The 27157-nt window shown below is 44.5% G+C and overlaps 1 protein-coding gene and 1 long non-coding RNA gene across 14 annotated transcripts in view; one reads left to right on the top strand and one right to left on the bottom strand.

Moving 5' to 3' along the window:
- Positions 1 to 27157, top strand: part of Sh (Potassium voltage-gated channel protein Shaker) — a 72944-nt gene that overhangs the window by 38924 nt on the left and 6863 nt on the right. Inside the window, exons 1-2 of one of the 13 annotated variants that reach the window (XM_065306098.1) lie at positions 10463 to 10835; positions 15815 to 16104. The exons of 6 other annotated variants lie outside the window; for them this stretch is intronic. In XM_065306098.1, the coding sequence (XP_065162170.1) occupies positions 16079 to 16104 (26 nt within the window). In that variant the 5' untranslated portion in view covers positions 10463 to 10835; positions 15815 to 16078. Of the gene's footprint in view, positions 1 to 659; positions 2061 to 10462; positions 10887 to 15814; positions 16105 to 18641; positions 19314 to 21057; positions 21515 to 22859; positions 23110 to 27157 lie in introns of those variants that run through there. 6 more of the 13 variants (XM_065306097.1, XM_065306103.1, XM_065306093.1 and 3 more) reach the window with 6 other exon arrangements.
- Positions 1 to 27157, bottom strand: part of LOC135794721 (uncharacterized) — a 71479-nt gene that overhangs the window by 40792 nt on the left and 3530 nt on the right. The window lies entirely within an intron of this gene.

Here is a 27157-nt window from a genome sequence, read left to right as displayed (position 1 = left end):
TAACGAAAAATTTGTTAACAACACTTTCATTGAAAGTCTTTGGATGAAGTTTTCTATCCAGTAAGAGTGTACAGAAAGAGTGTAGTTTCTAGTCCTTATTATTTCTCTAGTTTATGGCACTCGCATTGAATCTTATCCGGAGTCATCTCCTGGGACGTCTAAATCTCAATTCGCGCAGCCAAAAAACGAAACCGAAAAGCAGCTGCGAGCGCCAGCATCAAAGAAGCACGCGGGACTCACTAAGGGTGCTTTAATTTTATTATCGGACGAAGTAAAAGTATCAGCACTGGGGGGCTGATAAAAGAAAAGATGCGACTAATCAATCAGTATAATGGCAATGGAGGAGTCGTAAATGAAAGCATTTATTTCCGAACATGAATTTGAAATTAATTGAATGTATTGAATATAAAATAGGAGATGTATTGACAGCATGCGGCTGGTGACATTCGCTAAAGCCTATGGGGTTGTTGGCTCGGATGGCATTTTCGGAAATTTCTAGAATTCCAGCTAGGTATGCGCGAAAACGAGACACAGCGAGTTGGATATTTCGGCGCGAGCGCGCGCGCCCTATCGGCGGACGCGGGGGGCGGCCACGCGTTTTGGTGGGGGGCGATCCGCTCCGCTCCCGGCCAGGAGCGCGTCCCAGTCGCGATCCGCGCGCCGGCCGTCCACTTTCTTGCCGAAATCGCCCCCCTGTTCATTCTGTACTCGATAACGTCGTCAGCGCGCCCGATTGTGCGATCTCTTCATCCCGTCCACCAGGCCATCTGCCACCCGCTAATTGTGTGCACCTCGGTGTCTCGCGATGTGATCATGTCCTTCGTTACGCCACTTGGACATCATCGCCGACGTGCACGTCGAGCCGACCGGCGACGCGCCCATTAACCTATACCGCCGCCGCCCCCCACGCGATCATGACGTCGGCGATAAACAAAGTCGGCAGTGATGCCGCCTCGTGATTGGACGCCGCGGTTGCCATCACAACGAGCGACGACGTCACGCGAGTCCAGCAATCAATTCACCACCTAACCTAACTTAACCTACACGCGTACCTAACCTAACCCAAAACACAAACATAACCAAAGTCAGATTTTTCGTGTGTCGGAGATGCGACGAGTTTAAACTGTAACGGAGCACACCACAAATATTCACCACACCAGCCGCTTATTACGCTTATTACGATTTTAAGAGAGAGGAGCAAAATTATTGATGCAAATTTTATACACATTACCGAATTATTCCGAAAAGAAACGTCCTAATATATTAAATATTATATTGATAATAAAAACGGATAATTTTTGATTGCCCATTAAAATTATACACAATCACATGCCTTCCAAGAGATATTGAAACATAATTAACGATTGAATTTGACCTTAACGCTAGTTTAAGAAATATTAATGAAACGCAAGTCCAAAATGTCCAAAATTTACGCTTTGTATGCTTGATACTCGAGAGTAGCGTCTAGAGACTATAACCTATAAATTAAATGAAAAATTCCACACTTTTCACAAATAATTTAGATATTTTTGCAGCGAAACGAATGGAAACAAAAGAAGATTTGATAAGTAAAGATAAGATTTGAGAAAAGTTAACATAACTAAACACACAAGACTGTTTTTGCGTCGCATATTCGCATAGTTTTACAAACGCAAGTTGCCAAACGGAAACAAAATACAAAATTATACTTCATGCCCATTGCATTTCTTCCAAAGTCACGAATTTCCCACACATGCCAATCACTACGAATAAGTTTTCTACCTTTTAACTTAACCAAAAGCCATTCCTGACCCGGCCGTTCTCCACCAGAAGCAAGTAAAACGGACATTTTATACACACGCAGTGAGTGTGTGTAACTGACTACGAAAAAAGACTGAAATTGAAGTGACAGATGACATTTTATAGCAATTGTGGGCGCTCGCAGATATGTGCAGCGTGCGTTTTGCACATTTGTGTTGTTCCCTTCCGTCAATAATATAATGTCAACGCCATCGACTGGCAACCGCCATCATGTTTGCAATGACGGAGTATTTCGGGGAGTTCGCTCTTGCCAGGTACAGGTACTGTACACTACTGAACACCTACTTAAACATTACTTACTCTTTGTTGCATTCGATAATGACGCTAATACTCAGACATAAATTGCAAATTCAGCGCGCGTTCGAGTTTCGAACTTATCGTGAGTCCTCGCTCGTCTTGCGCTATTGTTCTGTAAAGTTGCATGCACTTGTTAGATCGCTGTTTATTTTCCACTCGTCTTTGTTGAAGGCGTCGTTCGTTAAGTCATAAATTTGTTGCCACGCGTGTGTGCCAGCAGGTGGATGCAAATTTGCAAATACACGCTTCACTTGCTGCGAGAGCAATAAGTAAGAGTAAACCGAAGATGAAGCAAAACGAATGGGGCGCGAACGTGGCGAAGTGAAGGATGGGACAAGGGCGCGAAGAGCGGAAAGGGCGGAAGAGCATCTGATGCTTGAGAGCGAGTGTCGGCACTCATCGCTTACTGCATTATTCACGATTGCTTCCTCCATCGCGCGCGCGAAAGAAAGCATCCGCCGCTTATCGCCGGACGTGTACGCGCATTTGCAATCGCAGAAGCAGAGGATACAGAGTGTGATTTTTAGTTGAGAGCAAATGCCATCTACGTACACATCACTTGAGCCATTCATATATAATATAAATCCGGCAAGAAAAGCGTTTTCTTACACAATCTTCGAAAATCAATGCTTATATAGCGCTCAGCCACACGTCAAGCGACCTTAATTGGCCTAATTAATTAAAACCGGAAATGCACGCTGGGTTTACTCTACAAATTCGCTCCGGGCAATTGTGCCGGCTTTGTCGAAGCATGCAATCGATTTTCTTATTAGCGAATTTTCAATGAATGCAAATTTAAATGTAACGACGCAGCGACACAAAAGACACCCCATGAATATTCATAATGTTTCAAGTAAATAATTCCGAAACTGCTTGTTATTTTTTATAACTTTGAATGACATAAAGGGAAGCCGAAGCCCCAGCCGAATAAGAATTGTTAATATTTCGCAAAGTTTTCCAAGTTTTCGCTTCATAACTTCGTCGGCTTCTTTTTGGCGCATCTCGGCCTGTCCAATATGCTTGGTCATTTTGAGAAAATCACTTTGCCGGGAATGTGAGTGTCCATTGTCCATAGTACATGAGACAGGAGAGAGATGAAACGTATAGCATAATGCGTTTGGGGACCAATGTTGTTACTGGCCGAGTTTCTGAAATATGAGACTACTGGTAGAAGGAGGTTGAATATCTAAGTTTTCCAACCACCAGAAAAACTTATGCCATCCACTAGCATCACATTAAAGTTAAGATTTTGAAGATTTAAACTTTTTTGACATTTTCTCGCGCGTTTTTAAATATTTGCTTTTATCAACTGAAATGGGATGAAAATACGATTTCCACCCTCTTAAGCGTGGCACATAAATTTAAAAGCTTTCTATCGAAAATTTCGTTCATTAACATTTAAATTGAGTTTGTTCAAAACGAGGTCGAAAATTACTTGTGTATGAAAAAAATGTGTTGACGTGCGGACACAAAAGGTTTCCTGTGTGCGTATTGAATGCAGATTTAAAATTTGAACAATATTTTAGAATTTGTCGATAAATTACCACCGCAAAGCGATAATCGCATATCATTATCGCGCGAATTTGTTTGGCGAGCCGGAAAATATTTAATAATGTAATGCGAAACCGCTGGTTTGTTCCGGAGCGATTGCGATGAGCACGGACTGAATAAACAATCAGCATTCAAGCAATATCTCACTATTGACACATATGCAAAACAATCACGAAGCTTCCGTGTGAAGCCGCGTACGTAAACAAAAAACACACGTACCGAAACTACATACATTTGTCGATTTAAACAAATATACAAAACAATTGCATGATTTTGCAGCTGTTTGATGACCATCATTTGTGAACACTAGCGATTATTTATCTAGTTTATAGATTGCAGTGAAGCGTTATGAATATTAATTTGTTTTTCTTTGTTGCAGGTGAGTTTCAGTTAAAATATTAATAACTACGACGGATTGTTCTTGATGTTGTTGATGTATTCACAAAACACACGAGAAATAAACACAAAGAAGTAGAAAGGTAATGTGTAATCATAATTCCGTTGTAAACCGATTCATCTCTTGTAAATTTAATGTAATTTCTGCGTTTCTCATTGATGTGTTAAAGTCTAAGAAACTCTTCTTGATATGCATATCTTTTTCATTTTCAAAATTTTAAAAATTAGTAATTTTCATACATGTTAATTGAGCAGAACACAAATACAAAGGTTAAAATAATATTTCAAATTTTAAATGAGGCAAAATTGAATTCGTCTAATGATTCATCAGAAATACAAACTTCACTGAATATAATTTTACTGACAAGTCCCTCGAACTCTCGCATTTGATCACCAACTAGGATTTAACTCAGAATAGTTGCATGAGGTTTGTATTACTTTGAATGAGTGTTCAAATATGTGAGGATAAACAGGAAATTGAATTTGCATCGCGTGAAACCCAAATGTTTTGCGCACCGCCCCCGAGATTCAACCGAATCAAAATCTGAAGCAAGCGACAGGATGCAATGCAGCACCCTTCTGCACTCAACAAATAGACTTAATCCGGGCGTGGGTTGTTACATTTTCAACTTTTCGATAAAGTTTACCCAGGCTCACACGTTCACACATCACTACCCAAAAACTCATTACGTAAAAATCAACTATAAACGTCTGAAGTTGGCAGAAACTTGTAGCTTACGAGGTAATTATTGTAACAAGTAGCTGAGGTTTAGAAAAAGCGAAATATAAGAGCTCAAAATTATGATGTTGAAGTTTTAAACGTTTGGGGTTGTGGAAGTCGTGACTGTTGTGAGTTGTAAACTAATTGGCAACTAGGGTGTCGGCCGCAGTTGCAGCAGGCGGTTAAAAGGTGATTGCGACGCGACGCACGACATAATCCTGCGGTTTACTTCGTAAGCTTGGACAAGCGGACAAATGGATTTTTTTAAATTCCACCAGCACGCCATTCAACAAAAGAAAATGCAAATGCGGGCGTAAATCCTGCCAATTGCTTCCTGACATCCTTTTATGTCTTTGTTTCTTACAATCTCCCACGTTCACTCGTTGTTTACGTCTAAACGAATTAAATTATAGTGAATGCTAATTTTTTCTTTCTTCAAGCAAGAGTTCATTTTACTTTAATTATACACTTCTGTTTTTTATTGAACTACTTAGCTATCTTTCCTTGAAGTTTTATTAGTTTTTATGTTCTTTTGTCATATTTTACGTTGTTGTTAGTTTCCGCATGTTTACATTTTACGTCCGGGCGCGCGTTTCATTTCCTCTTGCCTTCCGTGAATCGACACGTGAAATATTCAAGGAAATAAAAATTTGACTTATTTAACGTTTAATTTATTCATGATTGAATTCACACAGCGCATTAAGTTTGCTTTCATTGCTCATAAATGAAATTCTATTGAATGTGTTATTTGTTATTGATTCATTCGAAAGCAATTATTGTTCTAATACTAGTTTGTGAAAATTGTGGACGTGTTACTAATTGTTGAAATTGCAATTTAATTACAATGGTTTATCATCTGGAACGTTGACCATTTGCCTATTTTGTAATTAAATATTGCCACATATAGTTACCTAAAGGTATAAATACATTATTCAACTATAGCCGCATATTTTATTTTCATGTAAACTTTGTTTATCTTTTTACTTTCGTCGTAACGATTAAATTTGTAAATTTTAAAAACGCAACCTGCATATTGCACCTCTATTCCCAAACAATGATGTGTGATTAATATTCATATTCATAATCAACATTTTTATGGCAAGCCGCACATTGTTTACGGATTATTTTGTAAGCCTCGGGCGCGATAAACGCGACATTAAAACATTTCACGACGCATTTTGCGCATAATGCAAATAATACGCTCGGATTAATACGCGCAAAACACGCATCGCGATGATCGCTATTTTGTTGCCGCCTCCGTGTGCAAGCAGTCGCATGAATGATTCGCGGCGGTCGTAATCAATCGTCCGTGACACATGCATTCCTAACTGGAACAGTGGCACATACCACGGGCAAATGCAACGCGACGCGCCAGCGGCGGTGGCGGTAAAGTGGGCGGCACGAAAACAATCACATTCGAACATTTATACCATTCAGCACGGCAACAGGTGCGTAGAAAACAGACACCGCCCGCCATCTACAGCTTTATTCACGTACCAACTCGCCTACAACTCGCAACTCACATTCAACCCTCTTACTAGATGTCGCGTCGCGCGTTATCCTGATTTTCACAAAATTAAGAATTAAGTTTTGCAATGATTTCTATTGATTATATTTGATTGATAGGTATGTAAATAATTATTTAATCGTTTTGTAAATTTACATCACCGCCGCAGAAAGCAAATATTTGCGTTGTTTTGATGTAAATACTAAAATTTGGAATCCTCGAAAGGGGTATAGTAGCAGAATGCTGTTGAGAACAAGATACAGTTCGCATAGGACATAGAGGGGCGGCGGCAGTGGCTCAGGACTACTCCCCGACCGGGGGTGGCGGCTGTGGCGGTATGTTCCGCATTGCAGCATCAGACTTTCCTTGCCTAGTGATGTTATTGCGAAAATGTGAAAATCGTGAGCCGAACGCGAAAAAGACGATCGGTTTTTTTTCGCAACTGCCAAGAAAACACGCGCATATCTTATATGCAGATATTTTTTCCTGCAAAAAATTTTACCCCGAAAAAAAAACTATAAAACTAGTTTTTCTTTTAAACAAAAGGCGTGATAATAACTAGAAAAGTTTCCGAAATTAAAATCACAATACAAATTTGCATCCTAGCGAAATTTGTTGGCCGTGAAAAATGAAAATTTTTTTAATCGCATTACACTTTTATTACGAAAATGCGCGCGTCCGTAATGCGATTATACTGCGTCGTCCCTTTCGCGTGCAACTCCTCTGTGTCCCTTCGTGCTCTGCCGCGAGCGCGTAATGCCATTAAGTGCTGATTATTAATCCGCCTGCCGAGCGCATTTTCTATTTTCTATTTTATCCTTTCGCATTGCCGGCGCTACGCCACAGCGTTTATAGATGGCGCTCTCGGCAAGTTGTGGGGTCTTAAGGACTCTGGTGGTGGGGAGACGCGCACACCGGTTCCTCCCGGTCAATATGTGTGTGCCTTCTGTTTCCCCTCTTCGTCGGTGTCGCGCGTTGTGTGCGTGTCCTGCGAGCGTGTGTTAAAGGGGCCAAATAGGCATCGATCCGCGGATCGCGACCAGGACGCATGCATGCTATACCATCGCGCGTACATTTAACCGAAACCGAATGAAACTACCACCACCGACGCTGAAAGCAGAAAGCTAGTAACGAATGTTTTCGTCCTGCGACCTGCGCCGTTACACCGACGATACGTTATAATGATACACATTTAGGCGGTAACAGGGTGACTGTAATAGTAATGCTAAACTTGGAACATGGCACATGGAACTTGGAAGGAAATTGCATGTTTCGCAATCAACGTCCTAGAAACTCCATGTGTACGGTAGTAGTCGATTATTAAGAGTCGTTGAGGATCGTTGGAAATCGTGCATAATCGTTATTCATCGTGCAAATCGCGTTCCGAAGGAAAATATGCAAAAATAGACAAAAATAGTAAATAGGCGCAGGATGCAAGTGATTTATTAGAGCTTCCTCCCGTCACCCGCCATGGGTGGGTGAGTGTGATGGGTGTGAGTAAGCTGTCCTTGCCATGCTATCCCAGCAGGCGTCGCATCGACACATTTGGGCCAAATTTAGCGAACGGAAGCAGCGGCGACTAGTCGTGAGCGTTGGTCGTGGTCGTGGTCGCCGTGGTCGCGGTCCTGTTCGGGGTGCTTATGACTCGTGGTCGCAGTAGTATGCGCCTGGCGTCGTCATGGCTACCAACCACTATAGTCGCATTACGTCACTGGATTCATTTGTTTTTCGAGGAGGATCTTTTTCCCACCAACGCATTCACAAGCTTTGATTAATTTTACCCAATTTATACACAGATCCCGAGTTTTTTTATAATGATGTGAATGGCAATCGATATTCGAATATTCATAAAATTATTGTAACCATGTCGAATTCTTTGTTCGCGTTCAGTTTGACGTATTTATGGCATCGCATTGTATAATTTAATAGCGGCACGTTTTGGCGCGCCGCCAGGATCATCTTCGTTTTCCTTAAAACAGCCCCGAGGAGGTTTTTCACGAGAGCGAGCGCCGTGCGCTTTCTTTCGCTGGTGCGCGCGCTTGGAAAGAGCGTCCGTTCATCATGTGCGCGTATCTGTGTTGTATTCATACACGAAGGACGATATTGTGGTTGCGCAGAGCGTGGTGCACCTATCAACAATGAAAATCTAGAAAATCTAGTTTCAATGCTGTGTGTGTTGTTATCTGCCGGCAACGGCAGCTACAGTAGCAGCAGCAGCGGCGGCAGTCGAGTGAATCAATGCTGCGATTTTTTCCACGCCGCTTTTGTTATTTTTCCTTGCTTTATACGTCATGTACAGTAGTGGGAGTAGAAGCAGAGGCGAAAGCAAGAGATGTGGTGTGTTGTTAGATTGGTCGCATGCTCGCAGGATAGTAATACTATCAATTTCTTTACTGCTCTAAGGATGTAACGACGAAAAGCTCTAAATAGGACAAAGGCGTTTGTGCTCACGTCTCGTCTGTTCATCGCGCAACGTGCGAGGAAAACACTCGACTTAGAATTCGATTCTCTGATTTTTATTGACCGAATAATAAAAACTATAGAAATATCATCATTGATGTATGATTATTTCTGTAATGTGACATTAGTGACACCGTGCGGAGCGTGAACATTGAGAAGTAGTTTAATTGACGATATTACACCATTTTAACGGGTTATAAACAAAGTTATGATCAAACGTGGTAATGAAAGTTATGAAAAGGGAAATAGGCTCATAAGCGTTGCCATAGAGACTCTAAACACACAGTAAATGCGAAAGTGCAAACTGCATTTATGCGATTAGCAAAGTAAATAATCAAATGACAATCGATAAACTACCTATTGACTAAGAAACTGCGCATAATATTCCACTCCTTGAATAATTGATTATTAATTCTATTGATTGCAATTCTTAAAAAAATGGTTTTAAGTATTTTTCGACTGAATATTGAATAGAGTATTACAAGTCTGTTTAGAAAAGTCTTAGGTCCTTAGTATGGGTCTAAAGATTACATTCCATACCTCTAGGCGATCGCCAACGAGCCGCTTCCTGTAAACCTCGTTCGCCTCCCATTTTGCCCCTCGCGATGGATGCACAACATGTCCGAACGTTTTCGCCCATTGGTCCAGGCGTCAGTGCGTCTCGGGCCGTCGAGCGCTCAGCGGGCAAACAGCCGCCGGGGAACGCTTCGTACCCTCCGCATCCTTGTGCATCCTGGTTTATTCATCGGGGAACGGACCGGAACGCGCGAAGCGAATCACATCGACGCCGTGACACGCTAACACATTGATCCCAGGCGACGCGCCGCAGCATGGAAATTTACGAAACAATGAAAACGCTGAGCGATGCGAAACTGCACACAATGATAGAGTGCGTCGTGAGGTCCGACCTGACAACGCGACAATTCGACCGAATCAACCTTTCGCGTCAATTCACTCACGGGCAGCAGAAAAAAAAATGCAGAGGAAGATAATAAAATAATATGGAAGGAAAGAGGCGGACTGATAGAAATATATGAAATGAAGTAAATTGAACGGGAAAGAAATGGGAAGGAACGCGGAAACAAGGCGCACGGCCACCGAACGGAAGGAAAAATGTTTGAATTAGACGATATTGCACAACGAGGGTGAAAGACGACGGATGAAATATAATTTAATTTTTTTTCACTCCTCGCTTGGCGGAGCTTATGAGAAAAGATCTATTATTGCATTCGTGGCGGAAGCTCGTCGCCAGTCGCGCTTAAATATATTTCCATTAGAGTCGCATTCTAAGCGAAATTCCATGCCAAAAACTACAAATTCTTGTGCAGATTATTAATTTCATCGATGCGGATGCGGTCAAAATATCTAATTAGTTAATTAAAAGCAATAAATGCAGTTTTTCGAGTAGTGAATGCAATTCGGAAGCTGTAACTCTTGACGTGGTGCAGTTATGCATGGGGGCTGAGAGACGTGTCCCACATTGCACGCCGTCACACCCGCCCACCACCCCGGAGGCGGCGATCGCACATCTCTCGCTCGCCGTCGCCTCGCGCCAAATGTGTGCAGCTCGCTTCTGAATTCGCGTGCGGCGTGTGCCGGCGTATCGCTGACCCCACTCGCAGCACACCCGCCGCCGTGCCGGTGGTGGCAGCGGGCGGCGGCGGTGGCAGCAGCACCGGCGGTCTGGTCGCTCTCCGCGTCGGGATATCCCATCATCAGTTCGCATTGAAACTCGCGCGGTTCGCACGCCCCGGCGCGACTTCGCCGCCGCCGAAGACCATATGCACGCACGGGGGCATCCCACCGCCTCCGACGCGGCAACAATTTAAACAGCTCCGCAATAACCACACAAGAGACATTTAAACGAAGTAACATTCCGGCCGTTTTTCTTACACACGACTTTTATCACGCGTATACACAACAATCGCGCGTGTTTTTAATGTTTGTAAAATACGACGATGTGACGAAGAGTTAATTAACGCGCGCGACTTGTTGACGACATCGATAATCTCGCGATCTGATGCTTCTTAATGAGTCACGCCAGAAATTAAATTATAAAAACTCAACGAACCGCGAAGAGCAGCGAAGATGAACGCAAATCAAGTGAATTTATATTACATGTGCGCGCATTTATTGGATGCGGAGGGGATGAAGGTTTCACATTAAGATATCAATGTGCCGCTTTTAGTCATTAAAAATGCTTGGCTTGTAATTAGGCTGTAGTAAACCCATAGAATCCGCTCAAATCGAAAAAACCGACCGAAAAAATAATTGCAATTTTTCATTTTCAGTAATTTAAGCTTCATGTTCGCTTCGTGTTCATGTTTGCGATACTTTTCTGATATTAATATAGCAATTACTTAGCGAGACAACTTTCTAGCACACGCGCGATGGGCTCATTGTTAGTCTTTGATTTCGTTGCGCGATCGCTTCGTAAGCCTAGAGAGGATACGCTCTCATCAAGGAAATCAAGTTGAAAGCTCGAAAAACCACACGAAACTTTCGACGTTACGCCATTGCCGGCGTGGCCATTGAATTAAATCGAGTTCGAAGCGCGTTACGTAATGCACCCGACAAGCGACCGTGCAGACCGCAAGATTTCAGCGATCGTCAGCAGGAATTTTCGACCACGAGCCGAAAGAAAAAAAAGAACACCAGACAAATAAAAGCTCCGAACAAAATTTCAATTAGGTGACTCGAATTCAATTTGCGGTGTTTGCGTCTGCATGAGATTTAAATTTTTGAACAGTTCTTAAAAGATTTGCAAAACTATTGCTTTCCGTTAGTGTGTTGTAATCCTGTGACCTGTGACTGCGCGAATATATTGCCTTGAGACGCATTCATGACTCGGTTAGTGCTTCCTGCGTGTCGTGTGAGGAAGATTCAGTCATACATTTTATTGCCGGTTATTCCGTGCAATTGAACGCCGACAACGGCCAGTCGAAAGGAGGCAGCGAACATTATCATCTTCGCGCTGAACTTTCCGCGAGCTTCGGCTGAAAAACTTTTACACTTTGCAAGTTTTGCGCGCAGATATCGCCTTGTAGTGTGTTGGCAATTTATCGTCCCTCGAGCTTACGAAAATTGTTGTTTTTTTCCTTCTCCTTTACTTTTGCTCAGGAGCGGTACAAAAACGCGCTGAAGAAAAGTTGTTAGTCGACTGAATTTAAATATTGATTCTTTTAATCGATTTGGCGAAACAAAACAGCTAAATATTCAGGGGCTGGAAAACGGGTCGGGGTGGACATGCGGATGGGCGGAAAAACGTGGTGCGGAAAACTTGCCGAGCGGCGGAGGCTTGCTTCCGTTCCAAACTAGGAATTATATAACGCAGTAACAGCTGACATGCGATCCTGCTGCTTTTGTTAAGTAAAGAATTCACATGTTACCGAATGTTCCAGCAAGACCTTTTTTTCAATCAAAAATTTGATTTTATAATTTTTCTCAACTCTTTGTAGATAGTTCTGCGCCACTTGTCCTTGTCGTTAGTTCGCAGCGCGTTTGCGATGCGAAGATTTAATACTCGACTCGGTCGAGTCGCAACGTCGCAACCCAGTAATACTCGTAAATTATTTTTAATTTCTTTCACAAAGTCCTCTACACCAAAGGCAGCTCCGGAAAAAAGTTGCCACAGCAAGAAAAAGCATCAATACTAATAAAAATTCTTTCCCTTTGCGCAATTTCAAGTCATCGCGACGCTTTTACGCAATTCTACGCCAGCCATATTCGCAATTTATGAAATTGTGACTTATTACAATTGCGACCGCGTTAAATGCTCCAAAACTAGCGCTAGTTTGAGGTTAGAAATGTAGTAACTGGCCGAAATCACGCTTAAAGGGGGTGTCCGCAAATCGGTTCGGTTCGGACCGCCGCCACACCGCATCGAGAGTCACTTACTCACACTATCCACACGGTTAGGATTTTCGGCAGTGGGTTAGGAGGGTTGAAAATCAGAAAAGGCACGTCCGGCAATATTTCAACATCCGGCACTTGGCACCGTGCGCGTGTCACGCGCGTACCAAGTTGTATGCAAGTACGTTTACAAGCCGCCCCCCAAAATATGTACACGGCCGAGGGCATTAAATCATTTTATTGTGTTCGATGTGTGTAGTTATACGCTGCTGTTGGGTCGTAACTTACAAATTGCAAACTGGTTTGCAGTTTCCGTTCACTGCGGCTTGTCAAAACCTCAAAATACTGTTTGGAATAGTACCTGTGCTGTCGAAGCAACTTATTTGATTTTATTCGACAGATGAAAAAGTAGTGTAATCTATTCGGACATGTGCAGAAAATTTTATTGCTGAAGTTAGGTTAACGAATGTTATGCAACCAGCAGTGCACACGTAATGACAGCGAATGTTTGTCCAACATGGCGGCCATGAAAAGTGGTCATTGAATTGCCTGCACATAGAACACACGTGCTCGTATTTTGGCCGGTGTTGATTTGTGTCTATAGTTAGCCGAAATGTTTGCAAGCAGTGGCATTCGGCGTTGCATCGTCACAGCCACTCCGTCATGCCAGTCACGAAGCTGGCGGATAATTGCCTGTGTGACATAACGCTGATATATTCGTAATTATCGGTCACAAACAAACATTTGCTCTGCGATAGACGCCCGAGAAACATTCGCATACATCAATATTAAACAACTAGGCTATATTGATGACCGCTCATAAAAAAATAAGTCGGAATCAGTCAGGGTCATAAAATGTGTGTGCGCACGCCGAGGAGGGAGAAAAAAGGCCGTACTGAAAAATTACCCAAGTTTGCACGGCGGCGGGGCTTGAAGCGTTCAATTTTTGGCATTGATTTGTTGACCCACTTATCTCGCGAGCAAGGAAAACGCGCCGAAATCGCAGCTTATTTTCCCTCGTTTGCCCACATTTTCCACCAATATAGCAATAACTCCAAACGCCTTTCAACCGCTACCGAAAGTAGCCCCAAAGTATCGTCGTTAAGAACAACAAGGAAACAGGATAACACCGCTTATTTTCACTACCGGCGCACGTAGAGAAACCACGCCACCAGAAAACTTCTTTAAACTTCAGTAACAAGTCACATAAAGTCACACAACTCAAAAAAAAAACAACGAATTTATTATTTAATAAAACGCGCATTCCTCGCCGATATGACTACTAAAATATGCAAAAATACCGGACGTGCCGGACTGATATAGTTGTTCACAAAGAAATTGCTTTGGCCAGCATCGATACGCGGGGCTAAAAATAAAGCGAGCCGGAACTAGCGCGCAAACATATAAAGCGCATGGAGAACATAACCGGAAACGAAAATATTGACTAGTGATAGAGCCGATAGAGCACACTGCGCCGAAAACTCCAGCTGGTAGACTGCGTGTGGACTGTTTTATTATTGCCTTTTGCTATCGGCTCGTCGTTTCACATGTTCGTTGCCGTGTTTAAATCTAGAATTCAATCGATATACCACGAAAATTCTGTTTCCCGATAGCACTTTTAAAACGAGTGTTCAACGCAATTCGACACACTGCATGCAAATGGAGTTTCGCAATCGAATTAACGTTGCACAGGCAACTTTAAATGTTGTAATTCATTAAAGCTCTCTTTTTTTGCGTTGCAAAGTCATAAAATATATCTAAACTATTTCCAAAGCAATTACATTAAGTAATTAAAACGATAATTATCTAATTATGCATTATTGAATGCGCTTAAAACGGTTGTATCCCGACTGAGCGGTGAACAAAAACTGGATAGAATGTGGCAACTAGCAAATGAGCACTAACATTAAACAATGAACGTTAGTCGAATGCAATACGGCAAAGAACGAAAGAACAATGGCCACCCCGCTGGGTTACCGCGACTGAATGACATTGTCTGTGTTGGTACACAATTAAAATAAGAACAAGAGGCTTTTTAGAGGCTTGGCACGCGAATCGATTCCTGCGGAGCAGCACAAGCGGCGCCCGGTGTCGCGATGGTCTCGATGCACAATTGGAAAATTGGAAAACACGGCACTCTCGCACGCCAAAACCAATACCATCACAAAACGTGCAAATTAAAATGGGAACGTTAATTAATACCGGTGATGCGGTGAATGTTCTCTTTTTGTTTGCTTTTGTTTTATGATGTTTGTTTGATTTTCGCATTTTTCGGCATTTTCTAATCAATTCCACGCTTCGTGCCGTGTAAATATTTTATTTGACAAAATACTCTTTGATATTTTATAAATTGTAGATTAATTTTTTACGTTTTTTCAATTTAAATCCGCGTTGGATTTATTTGCGTTCTGTTTTTTTTTTTCTCCTGGCACGCGCTTAATTTTCCGCTAAATATATTACTTTTCGTTTGGTTTTCGGTTTTTGCCGCACCAGCCGCACGTGTAGAGTGAAGACACACTCACACCAACAAGCGCATTTCCCGTTCTAATCCAGACCGGAAAGCACCTTGCGGTCAGCACGAAGCGTGAACCGCGAACGCGCGCGCCGCGTATATGAAAATGTTCGGGGGCGGCGGCATCATGTCATGTGCGAGTGTGTTATTAATGGCCGTTAAACGTTGCCGGCGCTGTTGGCCGCGTGCATTTTCACCTATGGGGTCGGCACCAACCCCACCCGTCGACATGGCTAATTCATTATGATACCGTGTTCTCGGCGCGTTTACAGAGTCCTAAAAAACGAATGAAACGATTAAAACGCGCTGCAAGCATTTTAAAACGTGTCATATTAGGTTAGGCTCTGACAGATTAACTGAGGTTATGAGCAGCGTGAGTTAGGCAACTTATTATTCATCATACTGCAGTGCTTTATATATTTATCAACATCAGTTGAAAGTTTTATTTGTTTATTAAACTATCAAGATTTATTAAAACCCTTAGTATTGTACCAATTTTCAGTCAGTTTTGTTTGTCCCATATTTGCATGTGTACCTACTGCTAGTTTATTCGCACCTCTAGCGAAACGCTGAATGTGCTCTTTAATATTCACACGCTGAAAGGTGAAACGCTAAAATATTACTTGTAGAGAACAAAGGTAAAATTACATCCGTGAAAACTTCATCCCCCTCATCACCTACTCACACCCGCCTTTATTGCAACGAATGTGTAACACAGGCAAAAGTGATTGCAACATCTCCAATGATGGAATGTATTGAATGACAATAATTTTGTAAAGTTTTACAAAGAGTAAGACGAGTAAACAACGCAAACAGTGACAACGACGTATATATTGTAAATAATAAATAAAAATGTAAAAAATGAATATTTAATAACGAACAACTTGCAAAGCGGAACATTTCGTAAGTTTATACCTACATTAATATGCAATACGTGGTAAAATTCGTGCGCGACCGGTAAACAAAACACTACTCATGAGAGATGCAGATGATCCTGGTGGCCGGAGGGTAAGTTAATTAAAACTTTCATTGCGGAATATTTCAACCATCAAGGACAATTCGATGTTATCAAAACACAACCAGTGTGCCGTTATTTATAATACTAATGTGTTTCTATTTCTCTGTTTTAGGTGAGTATCGATTGCGAAATTAACTGGGGTAATACACATTCGAGGATAATTGCTACCAAGAAGGATGTGCGTTGATTTCTACGAAAATGAAGCAGTGCCACAAATACGTTAGTGGAAGTTCGTGTGACTCATTGGGAAAGATGTGAATCATGTGAAAAAAATGTTTTTTACATGGAAAACTCAAATAACCGTGAGAATTGCGACAACGCCAGGAATCCAGCAAACTAGTTACGTTATGGTTCAATGAAGTTATCGAAAACAACAAGCTCGTAAACATGGAGGTTGAGTAAATGGGTCAAATATTATTCCTTCATATCTGACACGGATCAAACGTAATGTTCGAAAAAGACGTCAAAGATTGTACTGCTTCTAACATTTGCAGATATTGAAGTCGTTGTTGGTGTTTATATTTAGTTGTTTATTCTATTGAGCAGTCAAATACACGTTTGAGGTTAGGATACTTCCGGTTTGCCGCGTACTCGCCTCGATGGCTACATTGAGCGATGAGACGTTGATTGATTGATCGCATTAGGGGTAATTTGTTTTATGAGATCAAATAAGAAGGAAAACATTTTTACGAAGCAGCGCGCATTGTGCGCAATGGGGAAAAAGGGGCTTCCGAAAATAGAAAACTAGAGGATATATCGCTAGTCTACGCGACGTGCTCTTGGCTGTGCTCCGTGCCATTTTGAATCAATGCCAAGTGGACCTCGACCGCAAGCGGGGCGGCAAGAAGGTCAGCCGGTTTCCAAGACTATGCGCTTCCTCCGAATGCGATGCGAGGATCGATATCTAATTGCAGATATTTTCTTACGATATGGATTTTTATACGCTCTCGATAATAAGTAAATAACGCAGGCCGGCCGGAACGATACTCGCGAGTTTGGAAAGTTGACAATTGTCGAAAGTAATAATTGGAATCGAAAAGTTTCAAGCATGAGGAAAAACGGCTCGCAATGTCGAAAGATCAGAAATTGTGTTTGAAACTATTAGGATACTATTACGAGAAGGGCAGGAAACGTTTCCTTGGCTTTTCCACTCGGCGTTGGAGAGTTAAACAAGTTTTAATCACTTAAATTATTGATCAAGCAAATTGTTTCCGCTGCTGAAGAAAATAACTCGCGGCTACTGGTTGGCAGCAAAGGACAGTGTCGACTACTTGACTCGTTTCCCACTTCCCGGAAAATGTCATTTGTCATTTTGTACAAGTTTAAAGGTTAAGTTTGACATAGTTTCCAACCGTTCGGAACCAATCTGATTTTTGGGAATATCTCAGCTCGACCTTCGAGTACTCCAGTGCTTGGTACAGCCGGAAATGATCGCTTTTGATAGAAACACTTCAACAATAGAATTTAGTCGCAACTCAATGACATATAACCCAAATATTTACCGAACAAAATGCGGCATTATTACACTGGAAGCATTTAGTTTATTTGCCAGCATTTTGGGAACAACTAAAATTGCGCACATGCTCGATTTACAACCGAGTGATTTAATCTAGTGTAGCATTAGCCAGAGTCCCAGCGATTCGTTATATGTTCATTGGCGTGACTAATTAAATTGCGCGCGTACATAAATTTCACAATCCCAATCAATGACTAAAATACTCCGAGCAATTAATTAGTAATAAATCAAAAAAAAGACAACGAAATTATCACGAATAAATACTCATCTTATGTAGGAAAACAAGATTCAAACCGGAAACCGGTCAAATACGTGATACATGAGTACAGAATGTAGACACAAAGCAACGTTGCGTATCTAACACATTGGGTACGCAACCAACAATACTCAAACACGACAATAGATGTTACACATTGTTGGTTATACTCGTGCTGTGTGTTGTGTACACACGCTGACCAAAGCGGCATGCGCCGCCGGCGACGGTACATTGACTCATTTGAGTAATAAATTAATATTAATGCAATCGATAGATGTATGGAACTAGTATATGGCTCGGCGTGAGCTATTATCGTCTGTTCGATGCTTACAGAGTGCAATAAACGTGTGTAGAAAATTTAAAAATATTGAAAATAAGCTGTGCTAGGATTACATTGTCATGCTTGAAGGCTGGGGGCGTGAGTGTGTCATGTGGATTTGCCTTTGTTATTACTTGCAGGTCAATAAATGTGTGCGTGTTATGAGATACAGGCAGTTAAAAAGACGAGCAAATTGTGAATAGTGCAGTTGTGAGGTTAGTTTTTGTTTTGTTTTCATAGATGGTGTTAGTTAGTTACACTTGGTAGCTCAGTGGATTATCATTGTTTTACGCCCCGTCGATAAATTGATTCACCTCGTACGGTTCGACAGGTATTTGTCGGTGTATCGCATAGAGACTGGCCGGTAGAGAGTTTATTACATTACAAGTACGTTACATTAGCGTCGGCATGCACGTCGAGCGTGGACAGTCGCGTCGTGCCTTCGGTACCTTCGAGTCCACCTTCGCTGGTGCACCCTTCGCAGCGCGTAGCACTGCCACATCGCCGCCGTCGCACATAGATATTATTCTAGAATTAGTCTAGGCGCGTGGTGTTTCGGAGTGTAAATGCAATCGTAGTGCAACCAACAACGGGAATGTGATTTCGGTGCCCTCCAACGAGTTTTCTTAGCTGTAGTTCATCAACAAGCAACACAAACACACAGAGAAATACATATCTCAACTGGATACAACGAAAGCAAGTTGTTTGTGTGCTGTATGTTATCGATAAATATACAAAAAGCGTATTAACGACTGACTACCAGGATTACAACGAAGTCCTTGCCGACAGCGTCGCCAAACGGGGCGACTCTTCGCGGTTGGGTTGTTCTTTTGGCACATTTTCATAAGCGCGCCATGTAGAGCGCTAGTTCGCACAGTTTTCCAGTGCGTGTGTGCGTGCGAGGATTTTTTTAGATCGGCTGGAGGCGGCGGAAGCAACCAGCAAGCCAACAATAACGCTGGCCAAAAACATATGCCTTGAAGGGCTGCTTCAATTTAAAACGCCAGCTCAGTGCGCGGCCATCGTCAGTCCATCGATGACGTTGTTAATGGAAGCACAACAACGGCGAAAACTGTGTGTGTTCATCAAGATGCTAGTGAATTAAATGGTAAAGTGAGGGTAGTGATTTGTGGTGCTTTGTGCAACGATTGCAAGAATTCTGTGAGGTGGCGTTCAGTTATCAAACCCGGCGCCTCCACCAAATATTTCAAAAAGTTAAATTTACTAATTTGATTAGGAAATTGAAAAATTAGAAAAACAAATAGGCGACAATTCTTTCCTGTTTCACAAACAATGCGTGGTGGATGCGAAAGTACATTAACAGGATGTCCAATCGATTGTCCACGTTTAATAATTCATCCTCGCGGCAAACACACAACAAACGTTCAAACTAGTACTCTCCCACCCTCTCCTCCTGAACCAGTTCCACGCGCATTGGCTGGGAACGGTCAGAATTAACAGTTAATTCATTTACATTCATACGACTCTCATAGGATTCGCCAAAAACAAATGAGCCGGTCGCTACGAATCGTTGCTATCAAAATTCGACCATCGCGATCGATTCGCGCCCCCATACCTTCGAAACGTACATATATCTTTTTTTACACCGCCGTTCGGCATTATTATCGATTCGGATTCCTTTTGGTTTTCCTATTTTTGAATCTTCCGCCTCGCCGGAGTTCGTCGTTGCGTAGTCGACTGCTCGAGCAATGCGATTACGAACCACCCGCAATGACGTCATAGCACCACGCCACGCACCATGGTTTCGATGGAAAGCGGAAAACTCCTCGTGCGCGCAGTCTATTCCTGGAAATTCCATCGTGCTGCCATCTGGTGCATTATTGATGTTTTAATGTGTACCAGTTATAAACGGGCGCACGTGAAACGAGCACAATTCAATCGCGTCTAGGCAGCCCGTGCGTTAACTTCGCAGGAATTATTAGCTCGAAACATGGTATTAGAAGATAATTTTTAGTTCTTTGATGTTTCCACCCACAATTTATTCCAGCTAATTAGTGAAATACCAAGAATATGCACGACATTGAAATTTGAATCATTCTAGCCGGCAGTTGCAGGAAAGCGCTTCCAATTAATTTTATTTCTGGAAATTCATTGAAGCGTAGATGACTGGTGCTAATACTGGTACTTGGAATATGATAAGTTTTATTTGTAGACTTTATGAACATTTTCAATGCAAATTTCCTGCCGGTAATAAATTCCAATTGAGGAGTTTTCTTTCATTCGTTTTCCGTTTTCGTCGCTTCCGCAATGTCGGTCGAGTGCAAAATAGTGGCATCGCGTGATGACCGCAAAAGTTGGCATATGCCGCAGTCATTCAGGTGACATTCGGCGCTCGCCCCCGAAGCACAGAGCGAGAGAGCGTTTGTTATTACCATGCAGTAAACTGTCGGGTCGCGCCGTTCATTATAAGCTCGTTTGTTATTTGTCTGCAGCGCGGGCGTGTGCTATGCATTTGCATACCCAACAAGGCGCGATTTTTAGAAACAACACAAAAATGCCCCAAATATTTTTCCAAATCCGTCTACTAACAAGAAAATTATAATTGCGTGTGGCGGCGTGATTTGTCACTTTGGGAAACAAGCTATAAACGTAAATAAAAGCAGATAGAAGGTATAATTAGGAAAAAAAGTTTATGAAACTTTTGTGGATTTGTGTATGCAGCAAATCCGACTAATAGTAAAAACAGTAACAAACAGCCTGAACGCCCCTTCACCGAAACACCGCAATATGATACAAAAGTCGCAACCAGTCGATCAGTACAACACAATATATATGTTGTTCTGGTGCTTTTTGTACCTGCCACACCACACACAGTGTGAACCATGTTTCAGTCGTCGATGGGTGGTTCTTGCACGTCGGCGCGCATTGTTATCGCCCGCGAAGACGACGCGATGGCGGTGCGTTTGCGGCAATATTCATGATGACTGCGATGATCATCCATCAGCTGGAGCAGGAGCAACGGCAGCAGCAACAGTTGAGCATTGTTCGGAAGCAGCGATGCAACAGATTTGGAACTGATAGCGGTGTGATATACGCAATCTGAGCCAGGAGTAACCTACTCAGCGAGTGTTTGTTGTTTAACGATTGGCGAGTTTCGATTTAAAGCGCTGCGGATAGTGAATGTGTGAGGTTTTCCGGTGAGATGTACAAGTGACACGCGCCACAGCCAAGCTTGCGATGATCTCTCCCCCCTCGGGGGGGACCATTCGCAGCACCGATGGCACTCAGCGCCGGCATCTACGGCTTGAACGAAGAACGATTTCGCAATCGACAACAGAAAGAGGACAGGTAACCTATTTTTCACAAGCCAGAAACCGGAAATCAACTCAATTTATAACTTTTACACATTCTCACACACTCACATCTACCCAAATGCAGAGGGAAAATGTTTTGGTATCTTGGATTAGCAATTTCCTTAAATTTGGTAATCAATATTTTAGTTCCTGTGAGGATTAATGCCAAAGATTTCGATTATGATAGAATCTTTGCCTTCCGGAATTAATTTCGTGGCTGGCAGATGAATATCTGTTTGCGCGCTATAAATGTTGCGGCTTGGTGAAAATGTTTGTCATGTGTGAATATTATATGCGGATGGGGCGGCATCCGCGTGGCGTAATGCGTACAAGAGGGGCGTGCGACAATGGCACGTGCGATGCAATTTCCCGATTCGAAGGCACGGGCGCACATCCGATAATGTGCGCTTCCGTTCGGATACGCTTCCTCCAGCGGGTCGACGGAGGAACTTATGCAGGGACATGTCTTGCATGTGCCGAACGTGTCGCTAATGTGTCTAATGGTCGCGAACGCGCTGTATGCTTCTTGGTCGGGAAGGCAGTGTGGGCGGCAGTGTGGAGTATGGGCGAGGAGGTGAGAGTGTCGTAACATCTATCTGAGCGTTCTCCGCATCTCTGATGCGGTTGTCAGCCCGCGATCAGCTGTAGCAGTGCGGGGGTCCCACTATTGATCGCTCCTGCAGCGCGTCTCTCCTCTTCTGATCAATGATCTCGCGCGCTTTGCCGCCGTCGAGGTGGGGGCACCGCGCCGGTGGCGGCAAAGCGTGCGCGTTCTATAGACGTGTATTGAGGTTGGCAGCCAACCTAACCCGCGGAATAATCCGAAACGGTGGCGAGAGTCCTCGGCTGTGTGTGGATTTTCGCGCGACGCCGCCACGTCTCGCGCGTCCCGAGCGTGCGTGCGCCGCCATGCCGCAACCGCCGCTCTACGGACGGCCTGATTGCGGCGGCGGGCGGGCAGAGTGCGCCACCAGCGCCGCCGCCGCACGTCGAGGCGCGCGACGCCGCTTCGGGCCAGCACACAGCGCGAGCCAGCACGGCGGACGACGAGCGCGCGAGCACCCGAAGAGTGCGCGAGCGGGAAATCGGCCGGGCGCGCAGTCTGAGTGTGACCGTGGACGTGTGAGTGTGTGTAGCGAGAGCAGCAGCCCCTGTGTTGTCCAGCATGGGGCCCGAGGGGGGAGGTGCGGCTCCCCTCTCGTGATCTGCCAACATTTCCCGCTTCGAGTTAGTGGAGAAATGGGGGCTGACCCCTGTCCTCAAGCCGAGGCAGGACCCACGGCCCCCTGAAGGCGCCAGGTAAACTAACGCACCGCAACGCACTAACTAAAACCACCAAACCCCACACACGCGCACACTCACACACACACAACCACCAACAAGCACTCAGTCTGTGGCATACAAAAAGAAATCAACAAACAACCTGCTCTGAAGAAGTCGCCCGACGAGAAACCGCCCCCTGCGGCGGTTGCACTTCTCGGGGCGCATGCAAACATACTAAACACACTTGGGACACACTTGGGATGCTGCAGTAGGATCAATGAACCATGGATCGAAATCGTCCTGAAACTGCCGGTGTGGATCAATGAGGTACACAATGCAGCATCACCACACACATCCACATCTCCCATGTAGCAAATCACACATCTGCAAAGCCGCGTTGCATCTTGCGAGCGTGATCCACATTGATCACGATGCGGCGTCGGAATTAGGGGTGGCATACTTGGAGGAGATCTTGCCAAGTTGCGGAATTAGTGTCGACGGGCGAAAACGCCACACGGACTCGGCAGAGAGAGGCACGGCGGCAAGCGGACACTCGAAATCGATTTTCAAATGCCACTTTTGCACACTCCTCCTTCTTCCTTTCATCCTTTCGTGCCCCCCTGATCAACTACACGCGCAGATAGACGCACCAGCGTTGCGCCTCTCCGTGATAGAATTCTTGTTTTCTCTCAAAAACACTGAATACAAAATTGAGCCATGATGAGCACAGGGATGTACCCCACCCTGATGGGAGATCACTGTAACAACCTCGCGTCCTTTGAGGTGTGCGTTCGCATTGCGGTGTTTGCAAAGTCGTTGTCTTTGAGTCCATTCCAGTTGCTGCGGTTTCGCGTTATTCTCGAAATCCGTGAAAGCCACACCAAGGCAACAACACGTCAATACATTTTCGCAATCATTGTCGAAAAGGAAAAAGGTGATCATAACCTCCAATCACGGCAATATTTTCGCAATAAATCAACTCGTCTCGGACGTTTATATTGCTCAGATCCTATTTGTGCGATGCGTCGCGATGTAGCGAGTGATTGCCATGCATATTTATCATTTGCGCGTCGTGGTGCATTGCGAACGTGGACACATGATGCGGACGAGGGGGTCTAGCCCCCTTTTTTCCACGGTGCGTACATTTCGCCCTGCAGCGCGCATAGCTCCGCATCCGCCCGTCTCTATCGGTCCTTCCGGCATTCGGCAGCAGGCGCGCGGGCCGCCGCCACCACCCCCGCCCGTTGCGCCCTCCGCGCTCACGCCGCATCTCCGTCACACTCGCGTCACCCTTTCCGCATAGCGCGCGCCCTCGTTCGTTCTCTCCTGCGGCGGCTGCTGTGCCGGCGCTCTCGCGTACCCACACACACCACCGGCGTCGCCGCCCGCGCCGCACCTGCTGCCTGCTCCTGCTGCTGCTGTGTTCAGCCGCCTCCGTTTCGTGTGTACACTTCACTTGTGGGTCATTGATTTTTTCTGTGTGTATACACACACGCCGGCACACGCGGGACACGGCAATTCGCGTTCGGGTTTGCATACGACGTCGCCTGCGTGAATATAATTCGGGCTGTTATTTTGTGTTTTTCCATTTTAGTCGCGAGCGCGCGTTGTGGTGCCATTGTGAAAGTGGATCGCACGCGCGCCGCCGCTTCATAAATCTCGGTCTCGGGCGTAATATACTCGCGCACGGGGCAATAAAAGTCGCCCGACCTGTGTACGACACGAAGAGGGGGCGCACACCTCCGGCCCCCGGCGCCAATGTTGCGCGGCGTAATTCAACCAATTGATATGCCGGCCGGTCGGGCCAACTTGCAAAATGTATCCTGTAATTAAAATTTTAAACGAAAGGACACCTTTCGTGTGACACCAGTATTTGCGCCGTCCATGTTGTATGTTGCTTTTTTTTACTGCCTTGCACTGAGGGAGAATGCGAAAACACCGGAAATTTACTCAAATTGGTAACTACGGCAACAGTTTAAACGGGCATCAAGATGGCGTTTTCCGTTATGTGCTGGCGCCGCGCAAATGTGTTCCTGCCGTTGCCGCAGCGCGCCGGTAGTAAAATGAGCAAAGTAAGGAAACGAGCAAAAGTGGAAACGCCTTCGAACTTTTTAAGACTTTCTTCCAAATTGAATACATTAAAAGTGATGTTTGCTCTCTTGCGACTGTAGTGACCAATTTATTTGAGTCGCAGTTTATGTCTGCTGCTTGTTTAGATACGAATTGAAAGTGCACACAACATTTCGCCCGTCTGCGCATCTATAAATACCATCGTGATATTACAAATATTTTGGTATTGACTGCCGGCGCTGAAAATTATATTCGCATATCGATTTCGATTACCATTCGCCAGCGCAGCCCGGCAGAAATATTATGATGACGACATGCGTTTCTGCCAATGTTCGTTACATGTGCGAATGTGACGGCCTCCCGAGCGCAGATCACGGATAAATATTTACGTTATGAACCTCTTTTTATAAACATTCATCATATGTTATGGATTTTCCTCAATTCTTTCTGTTTTTCTCTGCCTGCGTGTTTTGTGCAATCGAAAATAGGGAAAAAAAAACGAACGCACGAACAATCGACTGTTATCTGAAGACGTTGCGCTCGTTAGGCGTGATTAGTCGAAATGGATGTGACTCGTCTTGTTGTGGGGGTTGACCGAGGGCCGGGGTACACTATAGGCACTCGTCGCCGACCCAGCCTTCCGCGTGCATTATTCATTGTCGAATCGCGTGACTCGCGAAACTCCTCAGCCCTTTGTCTTCCGGTGCACCCATCGCAGCAGGGCCTCTAACCCTAAAGATTAATACAATATCAGACCCTGCAGTGGGCACAACCTAGGAGGGTCTCAGGATCCACCCATTTGTCTAATATTAGACGTGTGTTACACTGACCTCGAAAACGTGCGATTTTTCTATATTCCGATACACCTTATATAACAGACTGTCTTGGCGACTATTTTATTTTCCCGAAGCACTCGCCCTCGCTTAGAGGGAGGAAGATAGTGATCCCTGGCGTTCAGCCAGGAAACCATTCCGCGCATTGGTGGCATGGCGGCGCGGTAGCTGCTGTGCATAAACAACGACCATATAATATTATCGCCAGTGGTGATCTAGACGCTGAGTTATTTATCGCTTCGACAATCGACATAAAGAAACGCAATCGCGTTTGGCGGGCACGACGCCTATGCCACCCGAAACGCAACCCTCGCAAATATATCGTTAATGTATATTAAACTAATTGGGGGGAAGTTGCCGGAGGCAATAAAAAAATTGGCATCGGTGAACGACGGAACTCCAAGGACTCGGCGCGCCTATAAAAATATCCTCAAATTACACATTAAAGACACATTTTAAATAAACCAGACGATGACTGAAGCTTCTTTTGTAAATATACACGTCCAAACAGCGCCTAATAATAATCGCCCACGTGTTTCGATTGCAACGTGTTCGCTTTCCGATACCATTGTGTAATGTGTATCCGCGTATGGTCATTGATCGTGATCTATGTCAATGGTCTTGTCCTTCCAATTCCGTTTCGCCGAGTGCAGGCCGCGCGTCAAGGACACGCGCGAACTTGATTCTATTTTTCGTTGCGCGCTCCCGTTCCCGGCTGACATAAGCATTCAGCAGGAAGAAAACAGGTCGGAAATTGACGTTAGCGCGCGCTCCTCCATCGCAATGTATTAATAGCCGCCCAACCTGTGCGCAGAGATCGACGCGAAGAGTGACGCCGTCGATACGGCGTTATTTATGTATATGTGCAACCTCAGAATGGCAGCCTGTAGTTCTGGATGCCGACTCGAGGTTGTTGCAAACCTCTCTCTATAAATACCCGTCGAAATGTTAAGGCGTCCGATTCGGAATCGGTATCAGTCGGATGTTTTTCCACGCGAACCACCGAGTGCTGACCCGGCGTGCCCGGCGTGTCCCGGCGATGCAGCATGATGATGACGCCTATCCTGTGCGGCGCGCGCGTTCCCTCTCTACCACGGAGCGCGTGTAGTGCACCAAACGTGTATTTGGTGTCAATGGTACGGCGACCTACTTCTTGAACCTCTTTGACGTCATCGTGTGCCTAGCGCAAATTGAGCGCCGCGCGTTCGCTCGCCACGCCGCGGACGTCATTAATTTTCGAGAGGCCGCCTGCCACACTGGCAGCCACTACTCGCGGGGGCTTTGAATTTATACGCCTGCAATATCGATAGATTTAAATTTTCCGCTCGCGGATGATGGGCCTCCTTCAATGGAAATCCCCCTTGACTAGGCCTGATTTATGCATCATCAGGCACTCTTTACGTGCCCATTTTCCCGTAGACAATCACACAAAGAACACTTTTCTATGGTCAAGTGTGTGGCGTGTGACTACA

Source organism: Atheta coriaria, unplaced genomic scaffold, assembly GCF_025399875.1.
Source record: "Atheta coriaria isolate IRGN ID8LTWV9N9 unplaced genomic scaffold, Caltech_Dcor_3.1 hic_scaffold_6_pilon, whole genome shotgun sequence".
NCBI lineage: Eukaryota > Metazoa > Arthropoda > Insecta > Coleoptera > Staphylinidae > Dalotia > Dalotia coriaria.
Note: the sequence above shows the minus strand (reverse complement) of the source record. Positions and strands in the feature narration are given on the sequence as shown.